Raw genomic sequence first — 22,627 nt, 5'->3', positions numbered from 1 at the left:
TTTGTGTTTGTTCGTTCCGTATTTCGTCCAACCAATTCAAATTGGTCGACGCTACGAAAGACGGTTGGATAACGGCCGCGGCTTTGAATCTACGAACGATGATTGGCCGGCGAACATCGTACGAGAGCGGACGTCGTAAAAGACTGCTACGCGCTGATTGGTCCATCAGCGATTGCTACAATCCGTATAAAAGAAAAGGTTTTGGCGCAAAAGTCAAGTTTTTGCTGGAACTTCAAGGCGGATGTTTGTGTTTCGTCTACTTTTGCCGTGACGAGTGACGGGAGGAGTGTTCCGAGTAACTGTATCCGAACTATACGTCGCAAGGTGTCTTTTCGACGGATCTGTTCAGGAATAGTGACTTTTGGAACTTTGACTGTTTGTGTGAATCTACTTTGTAAACGTTGTAATTTTTGTGATTTGTAAATCTCGTAAACCTTGTAAGTTCATGTAACGTCAAATAGTTGTCATAAACGTTTTGTTTAATTTGAAAAGAGGTATTTTAAATTTGATTAACTTCAAGAACAATGAGTAAGAAAAGGTCAATTGAAGAGGAACATCGTAATTTTCAAGAAAAATGGGAATTGCAATATTTTTGTGTCCAAAACAAGAATAAAATATTGTGCTTGATACGTAAAAACGCTATTTCAGTTCCTAAGGAATATAATCTTAAAAGGCACTATGACAGAAATCATAAAAGAAACTGACCAATACGTTGCAAAACTTCGTGAAGACAAATTGTCGGAATTGAAATCACTCCTTCAAAAACAACAAAGTGTATTCGTTTCGCGGATGCGATGTTAATTTAAAAATAAATGAAGAACTTTTGGAAATCATTCCTACGCATAATACAACCACTGGAGCTGATATTTTTGATGCACTTATGGAAGTTTTGAAGAAGTATAAGTTACCATTGGAAAAGTTGGTTTGTCTCGAAACTGATGGTGCACCTTTTTTTTTTTTTTTTTTTTTTTTAACTCTTTCCGCCCTGTGGGCACTAAGAGGGCCTCTTTTTTTTTAGTAGGCCCATTATGGGTTCGGCCAGGCCCACAATGGGGCGACCGGGTGGTGAGGGACGGGGCCCGACATATCCGAACGGACCACCCCCCGAAAAATTCCTGGGGATTATTCGACCCGTTCGGATTCGATCCCGGGTCCCCCAGAGCGGTAGGCTGCCACCTTTACCGCTCGGCCATCCGGCCGTCACTGATGGTGCACCTACCACGACCGGTATTACTAAAGGAGTTGTTGCAAGATTAAAGGAAACGTGCAAACAGCATGGTAATAATAATTTTGAACATTTTCATTGTATTATTCACCAGCAAGTACTGCGCTCCAAAGTTTTAAATATCGGACATGTTTTAAAAATAGTCACCAAAATTGTAAATTGTATTCAAGCACGTGGACTTAATAATCGTCAATTTGCTTCATTTCTGGAAGATATTGAATGTGAATACACCGATCTACCATATTATACGGAAGTTCGTTGGCTTTCGAGTCATAAAGTGCTAAAACGATTCTTCACATTGCTGGACGAAATCATAATTTTCTTGGAAACAAAAAATTATGAGTGTGCTGAATTAAAAGATGGACAATGGATAAAGGATCTGGCTTTCTCGGTTGATATTACGAGTCATCTTAATCAACTTAATCTTAAGCTTCGAGGCAAAAATCATGTTGTTACAACGCTATTTGATAATATTAACGCCTTCAAACAAAAATGATCACTTTCGCGAAAACAAATAGTAAAAGAAAACTTGTCTCACTTTGAAAGCTGTCAATATCTATTGCCTAAATCACCTAAATTAAAATTTACAGAATATGCTCACCAAATTAAATTGTTAGAAACGGAATTCGATCGAAGATTTTCTGATTTTAAAAGCTGTGAATTACAATTTAGTCTTTTTACTTCGCCTCTATCTATCGATATTGAAACTGTTGATGAAAACTTACAAATGGAATTAATTGAAATCCAATGTGATAATTTGCTGAAGCAAAAATACATGGATGTTGGAATTCCAGATTTTTATACATATTTATCTGTAGATCGGTTTCCTAAAATGTTATCGTTTGTTACCCGTATACTGGCTATGTTCGGAAGCACTTATTTATGCGAGTAACTATTTTCTTTAATGAAAAATAAAAATTCAGAAAGGTCGAGGTTAACCGATCAACATTTATCATCAGTTTTAAAAATTGCATCAGCTCAATATATTCAACCAAATTTTTATGACTCGCTTTGTGGAAAACGTTGTCAAATATCTTCTAAAAAGTAATATTAAACTGTAATTTTGTTTATTTTTTATTATAACTTTTATTTTTGTTTTTTATAAAAAATATAAAATATTTATAGTTTAAGTTTAAAAAATAATATGAAATATAAAATGTCTATGTACAGTACGTATAATATACAATACATTGAGTCTAATAAATACATAATATAATCATTCTAAAAACCGTATTTTATTAATTTTTTGAACATTGAAAACGTGCGGCCCCCGACTTATACAAAATAGATCATGTGGCCCGCAATATCATATGAGTTTGACATGCCTGCTATAGTGTATGATGAATTTCGTATCACTTTAACCCTTTTCCCCCGACATCTTGTTTACGTTTATTTTGCGATCCTCCTAAGACAATATAGGTCAGTCAGGCGATATTATTTTAAAAGTTCACCAAAAATCAAATTATCATTATATGAAAAAAAATCACTTACATTTACTAATATCTTTAGTTTTAAATACGATATTTTTCAACGCATTTTATTAGAAAAATTTATAAGAAAAAAAATAATAATATATATCAGAACTGACACAAACTTGATAATTTGTAACATTTTGTGAAAATTAACATTATCCAGTTACATAGTTGTTTGCTAGCACTGAGCCAGAAAGACGTAGAATATTGTTTTGTACAATTCGATGTAACACTTATGCATGTATGTTTATTCGCTGTGAAATTATCGCACGTTATATCAAACATTTGTTTGAAATCAAAATTTTAGATTGCTATCAACTAATATAATGAATTATTATACTTTATTCGCTTCATATCGAACGAGATTATATCTGTTGTTAATAAATTTTACAAAAATCGATATTTACCAAAGTAACGATGAATCGATACTCTCGAAGTTTTGCTTAAAAAGTCAGGGTACCAATCGATCGGTGCCTTCGGGGACAAAGGGTTAATTAATGTTAATAACACAGATGTGTGACCAATATTTTCAATAAATATCGTATTAAATAATACAAATGTTTTAATCCCAATCATCACTTTATTTATTTCCCCCAAACATATTTCTGTAGCTAAAATTAGTTTTAACTAGACAATACGGGTTATAACAATGACATTCAGTAAAAACTAGTTTCAACTAGTTAAAACGCGTTTTCACTAAAAAACTGGTTTTTACTGTAACATATACAAAAACAGCGTTTGATTTAATTATTATATCGTGTTTTTTTATCTGGTGAACTATTTATGTACAGGAATGGAACATAAAGTCAATTATCATTAAATTCGACGTAATCTCTGTGAAGATTACTTCAAAATACAAGGTTGTTAAAATGAAGTTGTACTTAGAGGTCTCTAGAGCGCGTTCTAAGACACCAAATAAATAGGGTGAAGTTTGAACAGGAAATTCAAACCATGAGAGCTCGGAGTTTATTGAAAAAATAGTATAAAAATTGTCAATAGACGACGCTATAACAATACATATTACAGAACAACGTTACAAATATTCATTGTGTCCTCCATTGTAAACGTTTTGCAAATGGAAAACATTATTGACAATGGAGGACACATTGAACATCGGTACAAATATTGCAATTTGTGGCACTGTAGGCAATTTTTGTACTTTTTCCAATGAACGGCAAGCGCATTGTTTGAAATACCTGTTCAAATTTCATTATACGAGATTTGAAGCCTTAGAACGCGTTCCAGAGCCTTTAAGTAGAGCAACTTTAACTATTCTGATCATCATGACAGCAGTTTACATCAGAATAGTGATCGAACACGTTATTCTACTGTTCACGAATAAATATTTAGGGAAGTCTGTTTCAACAGGATTACGCTATTCCCATACGAACATGCTCTTTAAGTTGTAAATGTGTTATCCTCGCCGGCATGATCAGATCTTTCGCCAATATAGTACGGTACGGATATGCCTGGGACATGTTTGGATGACGGATACAGGCTGATCCACAACCAGCAAGCATTGTCAATCTGACACTTCAAGTGCAGCGGCGTGGAATGCCATCCGAGACTTCAACAATCGAATACATGCACGTGGTATCCAGCGTTCAACATGGTAATGACTACAGCGGGTATTGAAATGGATGACATTCAACTTTCATGCGGTGCTGATTGCGCATTTTGTGTTATACTCGAAACTCTCATCAAAGCAATCAATCATGTAGATTAGGGGTCCCCAACTTGTGTTCCGCGAAACTGTAGGGTTCCGCCAATAAAAACTTGGGGTTCCACAATAAAATTCGTTGAGTCCAATGACGTATGAATATGCAATGCAGATTTGGGATGAGATGTAATTACTCTAGTCACGGATTGAGTCCTTGTATAATGATACGAGGACTCGATCCGAGACTATACACGTGCTCAAGCTATTTAGCTTTATAAACAATATTTTAATAATATCTACGGGATTCCAACATTTTTTTATTAAGGTGAAAAGGGTTCCGTGATAAAAATGTTGGGAATCTCTGAGGAAGATAATTATTATGTGTAATTTTCGTCCATCTAGTATAATTTCTTCTTGGTGTCGTGATTTCTATTTACGGCAGTATACTGTATATTATTAATATATACATATAATTTTATACAATTCCCGCAGCATGCTCGATAATTTTCGTCAAGTGATTTAATTACTGCCATTCGTATCAAATTTCTTCTTCATTCCTAATAAAATGTAGTTTATTGTAACTTCTGATAAACATTTTTCTATTAATTACACATTTTATATCAAAAGTACTAATATATAAAGTTAAAACTTAGCTTACCTTTAAATTCCTATTATTTTATCATAATTAGGATTTCCTTATAACCTTAGGTATGTTTAGGCCAGGCGTTTCCAACCTTTATCATGTATCGATACATCTCTTTTAAGAAAATTTTTCCCCATTAACCTCCTTCATTATTGTATATAAATATATATGCAAGTCTCCTACATAATTTTTAAAAGGCATTTTCCCTGTACCTATTTGAGAGCAAAAAATGTATTATTTTTTATATTTACAGTTTTATCAACCCGTAAGGGATCAAATAGACTCTGTTGAGAAACTCTGGTTTAGACTCTTGCATTTAAAACAATTTTCTCAGTTCGTTCAATTTTTGTCAAGCTTCTTAGTCTCGTGATGGAAAGAGTACGGTTTCCTGGCGGTAATAATAGTGGCCGAATGTAATACTCTAACGAATCGTGACAATTGTCTTCATATTTTCAAGGTTATTCTCTGAATGACACTTAACTTACAGGAAAAGATTTTTCAGAATTGTTTAAAACTTAGGTTCCCAACCTTTTTGACTCGCGGAGCCCTTTTTAGAATCAATTTCTTTGATGGAGCCCCTTACGCCTACGCTGTCTTACAAGTTAATGGTGTTTAGTAGTAGTGTTATGTAGGTCTAGAAGTAGGCCTAAATTGAGACAACATAAGACAACGTATAAACGTTTAATGAGACACTTGTGGTTGCATTTTTTAGTTTTGTTACTTTAGGTTCAACTGATGATAATTGCAGGCGAATGTCTGCTTCTGCATTTAAACGGTTTCTGTAGTTTTTCGGCCAGTTCGAGAAAGGCAGCTAATTTTGCTTTCCCAGACAAGATTTTGAATTCGTCTTGTAAATGCAGTCAAAACTCCGTAGACTCTGGTTTTGAACCGAGATTTTTTCGTTCGCTGACATTACAAATCTACGAGAACCTCGTATTCATATAAGCCCCTATGGGATCAAACGAACTTTTCAGGCGCATGTCAAAGTTTTAAAAGACTTACTTGAACGTTATTTTCCTACAATTAAAGAGAAGATGCTTGATGATTTTAAATGGGTACTGAATGTATTCAGTACCCATTTAAAATCATCAAGCATCTGCGCCTGAAAAGTTCGTTGCATTTCCTCTTGAAAAAAATCAGACGATTTACCTTTCAGTTCGGAATGGTTTCTCTCGAAAGTCGATTAAAATTTAAAGTTTAAACCGATCTTCCACTCGCCATTCTAGACGAAGCGAACGCCATTATCGACCGTATAGAATTGCCAGATGGTGGCGCTCGCCGTCGTTCACGTTTTGAGCTGAATACATGCGCCTCAACCTCTCTAATAATCCACAATGTTATAACTATTGGGAATTCACTATAAAGTGACTCCAAATCGACTAGCAGGCCTCTATTTATATGGAATTAAGTTTCGAGTGGATCCAGGAATTCTCGAAGGGTCGAGAATGAGCGAGTAACTTCTCGAATATGTAGTTCCAAGAAATCACTCGAATATTCAGTTCCAGGGCCATTAAAATGCGGCACGCGAAAGCCCAGCGCTTCCCTCAGTTACAATAATTTTGGAGCTAGTGGGTGGCATCAGAATGACCAAGAGTCATTTGTTAGAGAAGGCGCGAAATTCAACTTGGCAAATTTCCGTTCAAAATGTAATTTATAGTTTTATTTTGATTCTTATTCTTTACTTTCATTCAATTTTCATTTATTTTATTTTCCTTGAGTGGCCGTGAAGCACAGGTTGGGAACCTCCAATTTAAAACATTTGTTGAATAAAATCTTTATAAAGAACAGAAATGATGTTTTTAAAATCTAATGTGTAAATATAGTGAAAGACTAGATAAAGAATGACATTTTATTTAACAATGATCATACATTCCATTTCACTACTGTACAGAGAATAGTCGATGGCTTAAAACAACATAATGTCGAATGGATGAAAATGTAAATAGAAATTGACAGTAAAACAAGATACAAAAGACAGACTGGTTGGCTGTAAGAATGTAGCTTAAATAAAATTAAATGTAAAACTTTAAAAAGTTCCCAATAGAAATATTAGTAATTTGAGTTTATTGGAAAATTTCCTAACAATGAAATTCAATTGATAAACTTTTTAAAAAATGTCCAGTTTATACTTTAATAATAGAAAAACTCTTTGAAATTATGTATTAATGAAATTTAACTGAGAAAGAGCAGCTCCTAATTTGTCTTTGGAGCATCTCACATAATAATTCTCAGTTACATATAAACAAATTTGTAATAAATCAAAAATCCACACAGAAAACAACAATTAATGCTGATCTGATTAAAATAAGTTTTCATCAGTTTTAGATTCGAAATAATGCATGCGTTTTAGTCACAAATGAAAAATTGGCATATTTAAATCAAAATGAATTTTTTTACAATTAAAATTTGTCAACTTCATACAGAATGACTATTCGTTTAATATTTTATATGATTTTATTATACTATGTAATGTGATTAAGTGAAAATTTTCAGAATGACATAAAAATTTCTCTATTGTTAGAGATCTTTATATAAATTCAAGAACCCATTTTTATATAAATTTTTTTTAATTTCTTTATATTAATTTATATTAAAAACTACACTAATACAAAGGTATGTGTTGTCTTAAACATGTTCACAATGCATTTAATGTATCTACAGATCCTGGAAATGTAGATAAATGGTAAATCTTCAAAACTGATCTCATGTAGAAAACACAAATAATTTTCTACAAGTTAAAAGATGAAGACACATTGATAGACATAAAATATTAATATGCACAATAGTGATATATGAAGATCTGAAAATACTTCCTAATTTCTTTAGATCTTTAAAGAAAACACTGGATTCATTTCGTGAACAAAATATTTTAAAATATCTTCCAAATCTTCAAAAACGAGGAGTTGAGAATGAAAAGCATAGCTTCAAAATATATGGGAATTTTCCACCTGAAAGTTACACATTAAGTGAATAACACAATACACCTATATTATCAACAATAAATTAAAATATTAATAAAACTATCTTGCATTACTTCAACAGCTACACTGTTTTCTGAAAATTAAATTTTCCACTCATTGATTTAGCATTTAAAATAAAATTTTATGTTAATCTTTGAACAAAAGTGCTTTTCTGGCAGACAATTTCTTTTAGAATGATATATTTACATTTTAAGATTTATATATGGTATGTTAAATCACAGTTACATATAAATTCAATAAATATTAAATCAATTATGCTCTAATAAAATGGCAATTTTGCTTATTGTGCAAACTAAAGAAAAGCTGTATTCAAAATGTGTTTTGGCAACTCTAACAAATTGTTGAATACAAAATGCATAGCCATGTATTTGTATTCAACAATTTATTAGATTTGTTTATTAGATTTCTTTAGTTTGCACAATAAACAAAATTGCCATTTTATTAGAGCATAATTGATTTAACATTTATTGCATTTATATGTAAGTCCTATTTTTTATAGTTTCTTCTGCATCATTTTTTCTAATTGTCTTTTATAAATAATCAATTTATTTAAATCTCAATATTCTCAAGAATTTAAAATCTCTCCCAATTCTCAAGAAAATTTTTGTTTTACTGATTTCAGAATTTAATTCTTGTGAATTCAAAAGTTCAAGACACAATCTGCAGTAACAATTTATAACTCAAGTGTATACAATACATATTTTATAGTAAAATGCTAATAAATGATGTTAAGATAATTTTACTAAAACTTTTATTTTTAATAATTAAACTATCATATTTAGATAAAAGCAAAAATTTTGCTAACATTACCTCACATGATGGCATGTACAATGCAAAGTTTGAAAAAAGTAATAGTAGTAAAATGAGACTGAATAGGGAAACACATTTAATTGAATAGTAGTAACAGATTAACAAGAAAAAGTGTAAAAATGCTTTCTTTCCCTATTATGTATCCACAATGTGATTTTTAATTTTAATAAAATATTTTAAATCAAAATGGTTTTTGTATTTTTGATAACCAGTACTGAAGAATCTGACAAACATTTCAGGTTAAAGTGACACCCTTCACAAACAGTTGCTGAAAGATTTTGTGAAGCCAAATTTTGCTATGTGATTCTTTATGGGATTATAGTTTAAGAAGCCCTGATTTAGACTCAAATCTTAAAAAGTGGTTTAATAGACATTTTTAATGTAGCTGAAAAATGCTTTTGTACATACAGAGACTTTGAAATTTTTTTAATCTACTGTTTCTCATTGTAGAATGGGAAACATCAAATTTCTAGGTATGGAAAATTTTAAACTTCCCAGAAACAGCAAATCTATAAATACAGATATCCGTTGGACAACACAGTACTTTTACAACATGGTTTGAAAATTGGGATATCCCTGAACATGACTTCCAGTTTCAATCTAACAGAGTTTGGGCAATCCTCCATACAAAATTTCACAATTTTTAAGTGTAAATTCTGTTGTTCAATTTTCTTTTTATTCAAGCAAACATGTGTGTTGTCTCAAATTTGCCCACAAATTTTAGTTTATTAAAATTTTCAATTTGTTTTGCACCTTTCATCAGATTTTCTTTAGTGAAAACTGATAGGACAAGGAAGAAAAAAATTGTACTAACTTTCCTATCAACCAAGTGTTGTCACCATTTCTTTCAGATTTTAGCCTTTAACACCCATTGTGTTTTGTTATTGGGCTGCAATTTGAAAAAATTTTAGATCTATAAATTCCCACTGTTGTCCATCCACTTAATCTCAAGAACAGAGTTAAAAATGAGACTAGATATGGAAACCTTAGGAGCAGGAGGCCCTAATTAACTATATAAGAACTTCTGGTATAGACCAGAAGTAATGTTATTTCAATTAAAAAATTTTTCCCTAAAAGTTTAGATAGGTGATTGATTTTATTGTTCAAAGAAAAGTATGATGTACAGGGGCAAGCCACTACTAATTTGAGGTGGAGAACATATATTTTAAATTAAATAAATTAAAAATATGATTAAAAATTGCAGCCTGGCACTGTGACAATGTTACAATAAATAATTGCTTGTTGTAGATTAATATTTGTATTTAGTAAAGTTTATTTAAACATTTTTAGATATCTGCTATTAAACTTTTTTTTTAACTGTAGGAAAGCAAGCATTCATAAAATGATGAACAAAATATAATGGTATCTTTTAATTTTGATTGTTAGTTAATTATTGATCGAAAATAAATTATCAACTGCTTTAATAAACATATTTCTCTTAGTAACAAAAAAGAATAGTATACTTTTGCTAACTTCTGGAACATAACCCTATGTTTTGTGTTACTCCTTTGTTTCAAATAGCATGGATTCACAAAACACAGCATTTTTTTGAAACACAACTACCATGTTATATGAGAGATACCTGTACTTGAAAATCTTACAACTACATTATTAATTATAAATAATGCATAGTTAAAATAATTTTACAGAAAATTATATAAATGTTTATTTTCAGTGTAGTATACTAATAATATAATGCTTACCCTTACCCTGGTTCGAAATTGGTGTGTGATTACACATCACTAAAGCCTCCAGAGCTTCAGACAGTTTTTCAAATTCAAGTAATCCAGAAGAACTTCTTTCAGCTATAATTTAAATAAGAAATTAAAAAATTAAGAACTTCAGTTTTATTTATAGAAACTTTTTTTATCACAAAATTCCAACAATTAAAAATCCTCTAATATTCTAAAGATTACAAGTTTAACATAAATAAATTTTAAATTAAAAAATACCTTAATGTATTTTCAAAATTTTGAATTTATTAATAAATCATAAGTAACAACTATTATTTCAATTTAATTAAAACTTACTTTTTGATGGAAACATTTTAATTGATACAGGTGGCTTCACTTCAGCCTCTTCAAAAACCTAGAAAAAATTAATGCATTTGGTTAAATATTAACTATATTGATGTTACAAATTCAATAATAAAATTTCAAGATAAAAACCGAATTTTTTTACACCCATCAATATAAATTCTGCTTGAATTTCAAAAAAATTATGATAATACACCACAGGTAGTCCTCAACTTATGATGGAGTTCCATTCTGGGACTTCCATCCTAAGTCAAACATAAAAATAATGGAGATAATGAAGAGTTCCCAATGGTAATATACAATCCTACATAATATTATATATGTATATATATTCTAATCAGTTATTGTGCATATAAGTACATACCATAAAACAATATAAGAATACTTTTTAGGCATATTGCACCTCAAACCAATGTTTTATTTTAACTACCATAATTTATGGCATGTAAGATGCACCATCAATTCAGTACAAAATAATTTTGAAAACAGTATTTGGTGTATTTAAGCTGTCCCATATCTTTGCTAATTGACCCCAAATTGTTGTATGAACTCTAGTTATAAAAAACAATAAAATTAGAGCATGCTTTTATTTATTAGGAAAAAAGAGTTTAAAAAAATCATTTACGTTAAAATATTCTGCACAAATACATGCAGAAGCTGTTAGCCATAGCAAAAATAACATCATGTTTTGAATAGAGATGTTATTGTTAGAGTTGAATCAGGCACACATTACCTGTAGCCTATGTAACTGAAGGTCATTTGGAAAATTCATTAGTCTATGAGAGATTGCAACTTCACATATAAGATAGGAAAATTTTTTTGAGCCTTTTTCAGACAAAAGTTGCATTGTAAATGCACAACTAATAATAATATTTTATTAGCAAACATTCATGGACACATTCAGGTAGTAACCATATTCTACAATAAGAAAAATTTAGAGTATTGAAATTTCATATAAAATTGATTTTAATCTTACTATTAATTTTATTTACTTATTAATTCACATTAGCATTATTAATGAATTGAAATTAAAATAATAATTCAGACTGAAAGTTACATTCATTCATTGAGGTACTAATAATGAAAATCTGAATTATAGTTAAACATAAATTAACCAGTTGTTATTATATAGACTGTTTACATTCCCCTTACAGTATTACATTTACCAATTAATAGTATCATGCCATTAGCATGTGTAACTAATTGTTTGGACTCAATTTTTTTTAATATATTGGTTTTGTTCATTGTACAGGGCTTAAAGCAGTTATGGCAATGAAAAAAGTAAGAAAAGAGAGTTCACACTGAAAAAAAGCTAATAGTGTTAAAGTGAACTAAAACAGGCGTTATTGAAAAAAACAGACACATTTTGTATCAATAACATTGCATATGATATTAGATTGATTATTAAGTGGACTGATAAGATTAAATATGAAAATGGTTAGGCCAAGTTTATACTCCAGAAAAGTGACCAGTAAGACTGCATTAAGCCAGAACAAGTCTGCATTAAGTTTTCATGTGCCCCGTACGGAATTCCCACTGTTACACAGCAAAGCAAATGGAATAGTAACATAACTACCAGAATGTGTTTCCATATAATATGCCAAATTTCAAATGCCATTTATTTCAAGGTACATTTTTTGATTTCTTTATAAAAAAAATGTAATTAAAGAAGAAAAAATAACTTCTGGCAGAATCAGTGGGTTGCATGTTCATTATGTAGCAATACCACTAGTAATTGTGACTCAAACATTTATTTGGTAATTTTATCAATATTTTTTAAATGATTAAAAATAAAATTACAGAATTCATTACTGGTAATACTAGTCTCCAAATCTATTCCCCTGAATACAATAAAACAATTTGTTAGTCATTTGACCCACAACTGACAGAGAAGAGAGTTTACGAAAACAATGTAATTAAATGTTTAGCAGTTTGTTGTCCTTCATAGTAGGGAACTGGCAGAATCTGTTACTTTCATGGGAGAAAATATATAAAGCTTTCTACTACCCTGAAGTTGAAAAATAATACAATCCCAAGAAATTTAACAAATCTGATGTCAATAAGTAAATGATGAAATTATTTATAGAGAGTTGATATTTGATAAGTTTAGTTTTTTGCATTTATAGATCAAATTACAGAAATTATAAATAAAAATCTCATTTTTAAAAAATTAAAACTCATAAAATTTCGCTTACAAATGATTGAGACGCAACGCACACTTTTTATTTTTATAATCGCTTTGTTTTATTATTCCTATATAGATTTATTAATCATAATAAACATACATTATGTATAAAATTACATTAAAATAACACTGTAATTAACGTCTAAAATGAAAAAGTAATTGAATTGAGTCTTGCCTCCATATTAATTAACGTGCCACAGTAATTGATCATGTTGCATAAAATTAAATAATTTATAAAAATTAAAATAATAAATATGTTTATAAAATAATTGGCTATATCTGTTCGCAATGATATTGTAAAACACACAGTTTAGCATTTCTGATAATATTTAATTTATTTTTGAATTTTAAAATATAAGAAAAACAATTTTTTAAATAAAGTTTTACGCATTTATATCTGCAACTTCAGATAATACAAATATATAAGAATCCGCCAAAAGAAGTTAATTAATAATAATTAAAATTGAGAAAAAATATAAAACTTTCGAGGTAAAGATACTTGTAAAAAGTCTGGTATGCGATCACGTGTTGCCCATCTCCCCACTTTTCATAACTAAGTGGTTGAGGTTGAAATAAAAGCCTAAACTCCAGTAGAAGTAAAAACATGAGTTTCTACTGTTAGTATTAAATAAAATCTATTTCTTTCTTTTGTCCACTGCACTTAAATAAATACAAATGCTAAAAATAATGCCGCATAAAAATCATTTTTAACGCCAAAGTAAAAGTGTACTTATGTCTTAATGCAGTGTGATTGTATTGAAGTGCCGCGGAGATCGATATTTCAGAAGAATACAAGCAAGGAGAACCCACATGCAAATTCCTACAGCATGTGCAGAATATCAAGCTTTGGGAAGCTCTTCGTTTTGTTAGTCTATATACATGCACACTACATGTGTATACGACAGTGCCTTATCATGTCATGCACAGTCCATAAGGTGTATGGGTGCGTGCTGGTCACTATTTCTCTCCTGAATGCATTTATGGGAAAAAAAATTCACACGGGAAGTGAAAAAAGCTAAAAAAAGTGAGTTTTTCTCAGAAAAAGCTAAAAAAGAGAGGAGCTATGAAAAAAAAGCTAAAAAAGTGAGTCACTTTAAGCCCTGACTGTATGTACAGATGTTTACTAGTTGGAAACTGAGTATTTATTTTATATATATGTTATAAACAGCCTTTTGTTTTAAACAAAAAGATTTGATATTGGATTGATTGTTTTAATTTAGTGTAATTATTATTGATTTCATTTCTAACAGAATGAAATGTTGCATAGTTTAACACTAGAATAGACATCGTTTCCTCATATCTAGACTAGCTTCAGATAGTCTAAATAGCTTTTAAATTACAGAAAAAGAAAATGGTTAAAATATATAAGAATGATAAAAACAGACCAAATTTAATACAGAGATAAAATATATTTTATTATTTATACTTTAACTTTCATATTTTAACTTTTTTTGGAAGAATATTTATAATAATTAAAACATCATGCAAGTTTTAATGATTTTTTCCATTCTTATAATCTACTAAGATTTTGAACACTATTGTCAAATAAAAAATAAGTATTCTTCTATAATTCTTCATGGAAATGACTAAATGAAATGTTAAAGTTTTTGACAAAAGGTAAATGCAAGTAATTACCTTATATGAATGTTAGTACATGCTATCTTGTAAAGAAAAGAAATATTTGTTTTGATAGTATTCATGATTTGAACATTATCTTCTCTTAGTTCTGCTTTGAAATTGAGATTCTCATTTTGACTGAAGATTTTCTTTCTGTTCAACAGTGGCACAATTTCAAGTAATCTTTAGTCCCTTGTAGGATCTCCTTTGCCCACATACATGCAGTGATATGGTCAAGTACAGGTACCATACACTACAATATTCGAAGTTGACACAGTAGAAGTTCATGTTTCTCCATCACGACATAACTGAAGTTGATTATGCTAGGATGTTAATTAATGGCAGGATAGCTAATTGTTGTGTATGCAAATTTGCCTGGGCTAGTCACCTGCCAGTGAAACAGGAAATGACAGGATTTTGTAGCAAGGCTTCCATCTGTCTCTGAACTGTGGACAATGATGACATTAGTTGTTTAATTTATGCTAGTCTCATGATCAGACAATCATTTCTTCTGGTGGCCTGTCTGAAATGGACAGACATTTATGTCCATGTATCCATAATCCTCAAAACTTCTTAAAATCAGATGAAAATGGCCAGATCACAAGCAAAGCAGTAAAACAAACATCCTGCTTCCTTCTCAAATTCTGTCAGCTGTGCATAATATGAATGCCAGGATTGCATGTATGACACAATCAATGACCTTCAAACAGGTACATTGAACACTAAACATGGTGAGACTCTGCAAGTCCTTTTATAAGATACTGGAGTAGCAATTTTAAAGCACTCTGGTAGCATTGTCTGTCATATAACTGGACTACAACTTATATTCTTGTCTGAGACATACTACAGGCTGAGTTTTGCACATTAATCACATGACACTATCTTGGTGTGTAACCTTAAAATTTAATTTTAATCACACTCTAAATGGTAGTGTTAAAAAATAATTTATATCAAATTTAACTCAGTTTTAGCTGTGTTTGTTTTTAAAAACAAAATAACATTTAGATTGTGATTAAAATGATTGTGGTTATATTTAAGTAATTTAGCTTGCCACTAATCAATTTGAAAGAAAACAATGAACTAATTTATATCACTAACAAAATTATAATACTAAATCCTCCAAAAACTCAAAAACATTATCAGTAAAATTTGACATTATACCTCATAGGCAATATCATGTCCTGAATTTAAAACATAATTTATATATTGGGTTCAATGCAAGAGATCTCGGAGTTAGCCAGGTGGTCCTCCAGTGCCACAACCTAAAGCTGGTTTGATTCCAGAAAAGTAATGATTTCAGTCAGTTTGGTGGGACTGGGAAGGGGTTCTTTATTACAAGCTTTTACCCAACAACCAAACAATTAATTCCAATAAATATTGTCTCCAACTGGATGAACTAAAGGCTGCAGTGCGTCAAAAACATCCAGAACTTGAAGCAAGACCGCACATATCATTAAACAAGTGCCAAAAACTTCTAGACTTTAACTGGAATGTTTTGAGTCACCCTGCATATTTTCTCCAGATATTGCTCCCTCAGACTATCATCTTTTTTGTTCATTGCAGAATAATTTAAATGGCATAAAATTTCAATCTTTAGAAGGTATCAGAAATCACATTGATAATTTGAAGAAATTATTCAGAAACCCACCCAAATTCTACAATGGAATTATGAAACTACCCACCAGGTGGCATAAAGTTATCAAACAGAATGATAAATACATTGTGGATTAAAGGTTATTTATTTCAAAATAGTATATTTTATTTCTTTCTAGAAACCGAACAAACTTTCGATTCAACCCAATAATTCATAATTCAAAATAAACATTCAATAATATGATTTTCAATTAAAGCCAAATAATCTTCCAGATTATATTGGACCAGAATAGGGCTATTATTTTAATATGTAAATCTCAAGTAGTTTTGCCTAGAAGCAAGCATTAGGCACCACTTCTTGATAAATTTAATAAATACACACAAATTAAATAGTTCTAGAGACAAAGATTGGACAGAGATGTGGACAGCAAACTGGCAACACATCTGCACAATAAGCAGGAGATGCAGACTTGTGTCTTGCTCTGGACCAATTTTTTCCCCCCAAGACTTTCTAAATTAAATATTTTATTTATTTATAGTTATAAAATTTATCAGGAGATAGTGCCTAATGTCTACCTTCTAGACAAAATTACTTATGATTTAATTATTAATATATTTATTTATTTATTTATATTTTTTAAGAACTCTTAATAAATATATTTCTGTATATTTACTTTTTTTAGCTCATCTTCTTTTATTCCGTAAGGGGCATTGAAAAAGTGAAGAATTTTTGATGGTGGTTGGATTCTATTCTTGCCAGCTGATTCTGGATTGGTGAAACGATTGTTACGATTTCCCATAAAATCTTTAAAGGATGGAGTTCCATCAGGAAGACTAAATGGTTGCTGAACATCATTCAAGAAAGCTTGCTTAGAATAACTAAAAATATATAAATATTTTATTATAATAAAAACCTGGAAAAATACCATAATTCTTAACCAATTTGAGTTATGATTTTCATTTATTAAAAATTAATAAAATTGCTTTAAAAGGATAGTATGGTAGTCGACAAATCTTAAATATTGGCTTTTTGTCCATTTCTCATCATACATTGATAAAAACAAACATATTTAGTTAAAAATGTTTCTATCTTTGACAAGTACAAGATGACAAGTTGGTAACTGTTTCTGTAGACACAATTCATTTCTACTTCATAAGCAAAAAAACCAAGTTGAAAATCAATATTTACCCACACAAAAATGCTTGAGAGACTATTCTGACTGCCTTTGAAGGACCATCCTAGTCCTATGCAATGTTTTATATGACTTTGCTGTAATTTATAACAAATCTCTATAAAAACAAGTAGAAGTATCCAGTATTGTATTGGAAATGGATATAGAATTTTAAAAGTTTTATCACTTAACAATTAAACTTTAACAGATTGTTTTAAAGAAAAAATTTGAATTTGAATGTGGTTGTCATAGAAATGCATGTTCCACCAATAAAAACTGTCAAGAATAAAGAGTGAAACTTTCAATGGGGTTAATATAAAAATTACAGTATCTAAAATCATTTTACATGTTTTCAGATTTCAAATGTTTTTAATAATATACTCAAAATCCCCTTTTCACTGCATCATTTCATTTTGTGCAAGAAATATATTCTTGGCAAAAACTAATTTGAAATTTAAAATATCATCATCATATTATAATGAATAGAAAGTTACAATAACAACTAAGTTAATGTAATATTTTGCATATTATCCGATTGAATCTGATTATTTGAATATATGACTTTTTAAATTACTAGTGTAACGATCAAGCAAACTATTGTCAAACAAATATTCTGTACAATTATATATTTCTATTTGTGTAGGGCATCATTATTAGCAAACAATAATGTGTTTGCATAAACACGTCATAAAAATGTATCTTAATATTAAAAAAAAATAAAAAAACAACAATAATAATAATTACACCATTTAAAGAACTCATAATAACAAAATAAAAGAATCATAATGCTTACCCCAACTGTATTTTGGATCCAAAAAATGTTACACTGTTCAAATTTGCAATAGTTCTTTCCACAGATAACGGGTCACCCATTTGAATCATTGCACAACCTTCTTTACTTTTCAAGAATTTTACCTATTTAAATATAATATATTGTATTTAAGATTTCTTCAATGAATTATTATATTAATTCTGATCATCATATATTGTAACATTATTTTAATTTCAAAATGTCCCTACTTTTTTAACAACTTTTATCAATAATAAATATATTCATAAAATATAATTTATTTATAAAATATTTAATTTTTGTTGTTTTAATTTTTAAGAAATGAAATATCTTTCAAAACTAAAATTATGAATATTTTAAATTTTAATATTAATCACTTAACATATAAACAAGAATAGATTGAGAAATAGGGTTAATTCAAAATTTACATACAACAAATATTTTGTGTATCTGGTATATTCAAGAAGAAAACAAATAACATTTTTTAATACATCTGCATTATGTTTGATAAAATTTTTTTTACCGATAATTATTCATTGAAATATAATTGTTTAAAAATATATTCAAGATAATATAAACCGAAAATTCCAGAAGTGAGATGCTAAAATACCACAAGCAAAATTGCAAGTGACTTTCAATTTTAACCAAAAATCATCTGTAAAAATTTATAATGACTTTTTGGGTATTAAAGATAGCCAGACAGCACCTACTTAACTGTTTTGGATATTGTGGAATTCAATAAGGATCAAGTTTGGATATCTCAAAATACAAAATATTTTACTATTTTGCAATTTCAGATTCTTCTGGTAATATACATGATATCCATTTTCAATTGTATCATTTCATTTTTCTCTTCAAATATTTCATGTCAGTGAGTGAGACCAATTCAGCTTTATTGTATTAGTAATTGAGTGTTTTTACCTGAAAACTTTACACTTTTATAGAAAAACTAGTCTGTAAAACTTTCTATTTTAAATTTATTAATTAAAATTTACATAAACAATAAATTTTCATGGAATACTTACACGAACAACATTGCCATACAAGCAAAAAAGATTAAAAAGTCTATCAGCATTCATTTTATCAGGAGCTAGACCATAAATCATGACAACAGAACCTTGCTGTGGACCACCTGGTCCTCCAGGAGAAGGACCAGGACCATATAATGGGCCTCGTGCTCCAGGTGGTGGACCTTCGTTACGACCATCATACATGTCACTTTCATATCTATAAATAAATTGTGTGAATATTTTACAAAAATTATTTCACTGAACACATTTTTCTTTTTACATCAACATTTTTGATAAATTTTATGAAATCATTTTTGTGATTCCTACTTTTTTATATTTCAATAATAACAAAATAGATTGATTGTTTGATTGTAGTTTATTTCATTTAAACAATAACTAAACATAAAATTAAATTTTTTTTAAATTTATAATTTAATGCATCTTAGTACAGTAAGAACCCGCTTAACGCTGTTTCGGTATTACGCGGTAGTATTGGAATTCCCCAAGATCGCACGCAGCGTTGGGATCAAGGCATAATATCAAACTTTAAAGCGTATTATCTGCGGCCGACATTCCGACAACTGATTGATAAAACAGATGGAGCAGATAAACAATCCATTAAAGATTTTTGGAAAAACTATAATATCATGGATGCTGTAGACAACATCAATCTTTCCTGGAATGAGGTGGCCTAGAAATGTTTGAAAGAAGGATGGAAGAATGTATGGCTGGAGCTAAGCAAGGATGTTGACACAAGAGAATCCATTGTTGATGTCGACAAAATTGTCAAGCTAGCTAATGAAACAGGGTTGGATAATATAAATGCACAGGATATTGAAGAATTATTGCAAGTTACAACTGGAGAAAGTTTTTCCAATGACGATCTTAAAGAATTAGTAGAACAACAAGTGCATGAAGATGACAAAATTAGCGTTTCTGAAAATGAGGAACAAAAGAAACTTTCAACAAATTTTCTAAAAAAAAGTTTAGCCACTATAACAGAAATAATGGATCAGTTTATACAAAATGATTTCAATTTTGATAGAAGTTCAAAGGCAAGACGAAGTGTCATGGATGCGATGTCTTGCTATCGACAACTGCTTGCTGAACAAAACAGGAAAAGGCAAACGACGTTAGATGACTTCTTCACAAAGAAACAAAAGATGTCAAATGAGGAAGAACATTCCTCATCACAAACATAACTTCTTTACTCAAACTTTTTATTTTCATGAATGTTTTATGAATAAATTACAATATTAGCAATAAATAAGTCTATAATTAATGTAATAAAAAAGTATTTAACAATAAATGTTACAAAATAAAACAAAAAAATATAAATTTTCTTATTCTCTGTTCTGTTTCACGTATCCCCTTTATTTATGTGTTAAGATGACCCCGTTTAACGCTGTTTCATTTAGCGCTCTGCCATCTAGAAACACATCTCCCTGCATTAAGGGGGGTCTTACTGTATATGAAAAATTGAAAGTTTTAAACTCAAAACTATTGTTATCTTTGAAACATTTTCATCAAATGTTTTAGAACTTATCTGTTCCATTTTCAGGTTATTACTATAAAGAACAAGACAAGGTGTAAACAAAATTTAAATAACATTACAGTGCATTCCTAGAGGACTATCCAATGACTTTTTAAAAATTTATATTGAAGATGCTCACTCAACTGTTCTTTATTACACAATATTTTGAAATAATTGACTTGAAAATATTACATAAGAAAGAACGATTGTTCCTAAAGCATAGTGTATTATAAGAAACATAGTCCTGATAAGCAATTTTTAATAATTTTAAAAATCATTTAAATATTTTGAAAGTGCTTTTTAAACAGAAAGTCTCATATGTTAAAGGCTGGACTGACTAGAGATTTTCTAACCCAATTTGATACACATCATTTTGTTGCAAAACATGTTAGAACTTCATTCTTTGAAGTCAATGCAATTATTTTTCAGATCACAATGATATTCCTTAATGCTCCACTGCCCATGAAATTTATATGACTATAAGAAAGATTTCCTAGAGTTCTTTTTCCATCATAACATATCCTAACAAAGTGAAACACACAGCTTGGGGTTGCAGTGTTTTATTCTGATGGTTTTGATAAAATTTAATCAGGTAGGATTTTAGTTATTATTCTAAAAAAAAAACCAGAAAATAGTGAACAAATAATCAAGTTCTATATTACTGACAACTGTTATCAGATTATTGACAGGTGTTAGATATCATTGTACATTTCAGCTTCAAAAGAAGTACCTGCAGTTCGTGAAATAACCAACTGACATATACAAAAGCACATTTCTCATTTTTAGTTAGCAGAATTAGGAAGCTAGAAATAACTGGAATGGTGTTCTACAATTCAACGATAATAATAAAGGATATCTATTTCCAATTTGCATACAGCTTCAAGTATGGAGTGAGCAAAAGATCTAAAAAATCTGATTAGCATTTTGAAAAAATCCTGGGTACACAACAGTTTAAGACATCAATAACCCATTCAGGAGAAAAACAATACACAACATTGCATTTTCTGCATCCATTGAACTTGCTCCCAATTTTGAATTTGCTCTATTCAATTCATATGATGTTGAATGCTCATTTTCCTTTTATAAAATTTTGTTAGACACAAGAAGTGTCAATATAACAGCTGAACATCTGCACCTGCTCAGATTAATGATTAGTAAGGTTCAGAGTTTTGTCACTTTCAACTAAGGAAAAAGGTAGACAAATAAGCTATTAAAATTGTATTTTCAAGTAATAAGATAGGTAAAATAGGTATAAATTTTTATTTAGGTTAACTTTCACAGTACATCACAATAAACTTTCAAATCTATTTTGCCTATCTTATTACTTAAAAGTAAGATTTTAACAGCTTATTTCTCTATCTCTTTCCTTGGTTTGAAAGTGACTAAAAATCTACACCTTACTAAACATTAATCTGTTCAATAATGTGAAATCTTTATAAAAACATAACTATTTACAAGAAATTTCTGCTATGAAATTTCTATTATATACATGATAATGTATACATTACTTATATTAGCTATAATTAAATAAAATTCAAAATCATGAAATTTGCTATTAAGTTGGCAAGAAAAAGCTATTTCAAATTAACACAGATTCAGATTATCAAGACTGCACTATACTTAATTCATTAGCCCGGAAAAATAAAAACTAAACATATTAAATCAAAATTTCAAGTAACAAGGATCTTCAATTAGATTACTTATAACGACAAAACAATTTCATAATTTTTAATTATTTTAAGAAAAGTTTTGTCATTCAATTATGCAAAACAGAAATACGTCAAAATTCAATAAAAGATAAAACGAAACAAATTAATCCTTAGATTATAGAACACATTTCAAGATATACAAAACCTCTATACAGATATTCTACATATTTTAAATGCATATAATACATAT

The 22,627-nt window shown here is 29.7% G+C and overlaps 1 protein-coding gene across 1 annotated transcript in view; it reads right to left on the bottom strand.

Moving 5' to 3' along the window:
• Positions 1 to 6,835: 6,835 nt before the first annotated feature.
• The window catches only part of LOC136980699 (heterogeneous nuclear ribonucleoprotein L-like), a 79,319-nt gene continuing 63,527 nt past the window's right edge, over positions 6,836 to 22,627 (bottom strand). The window contains exons 9-14 of the mRNA XM_067276886.1: positions 19,210 to 19,411; positions 18,188 to 18,309; positions 16,897 to 17,101; positions 10,822 to 10,879; positions 10,495 to 10,596; positions 6,836 to 7,948 (exon numbers count right to left, since the gene is read on the bottom strand). Of these exons, the coding sequence (XP_067132987.1) occupies positions 7,890 to 7,948; positions 10,495 to 10,596; positions 10,822 to 10,879; positions 16,897 to 17,101; positions 18,188 to 18,309; positions 19,210 to 19,411 (748 nt within the window). The 3' untranslated portion in view covers positions 6,836 to 7,889. The remainder of the gene's footprint in view (positions 7,949 to 10,494; positions 10,597 to 10,821; positions 10,880 to 16,896; positions 17,102 to 18,187; positions 18,310 to 19,209; positions 19,412 to 22,627) is intronic.

The sequence above is a fragment of the Centruroides vittatus genome, unplaced genomic scaffold (assembly GCF_030686945.1).
Source record: "Centruroides vittatus isolate TY-2023 unplaced genomic scaffold, ASM3068694v2 contig_717, whole genome shotgun sequence".
In the NCBI taxonomy this organism is placed as follows: domain Eukaryota; kingdom Metazoa; phylum Arthropoda; class Arachnida; order Scorpiones; family Buthidae; genus Centruroides; species Centruroides vittatus.
The sequence above is the reverse complement of the archived record's forward strand: the minus strand, read 5'-3'. Positions and strand labels throughout refer to the sequence as shown.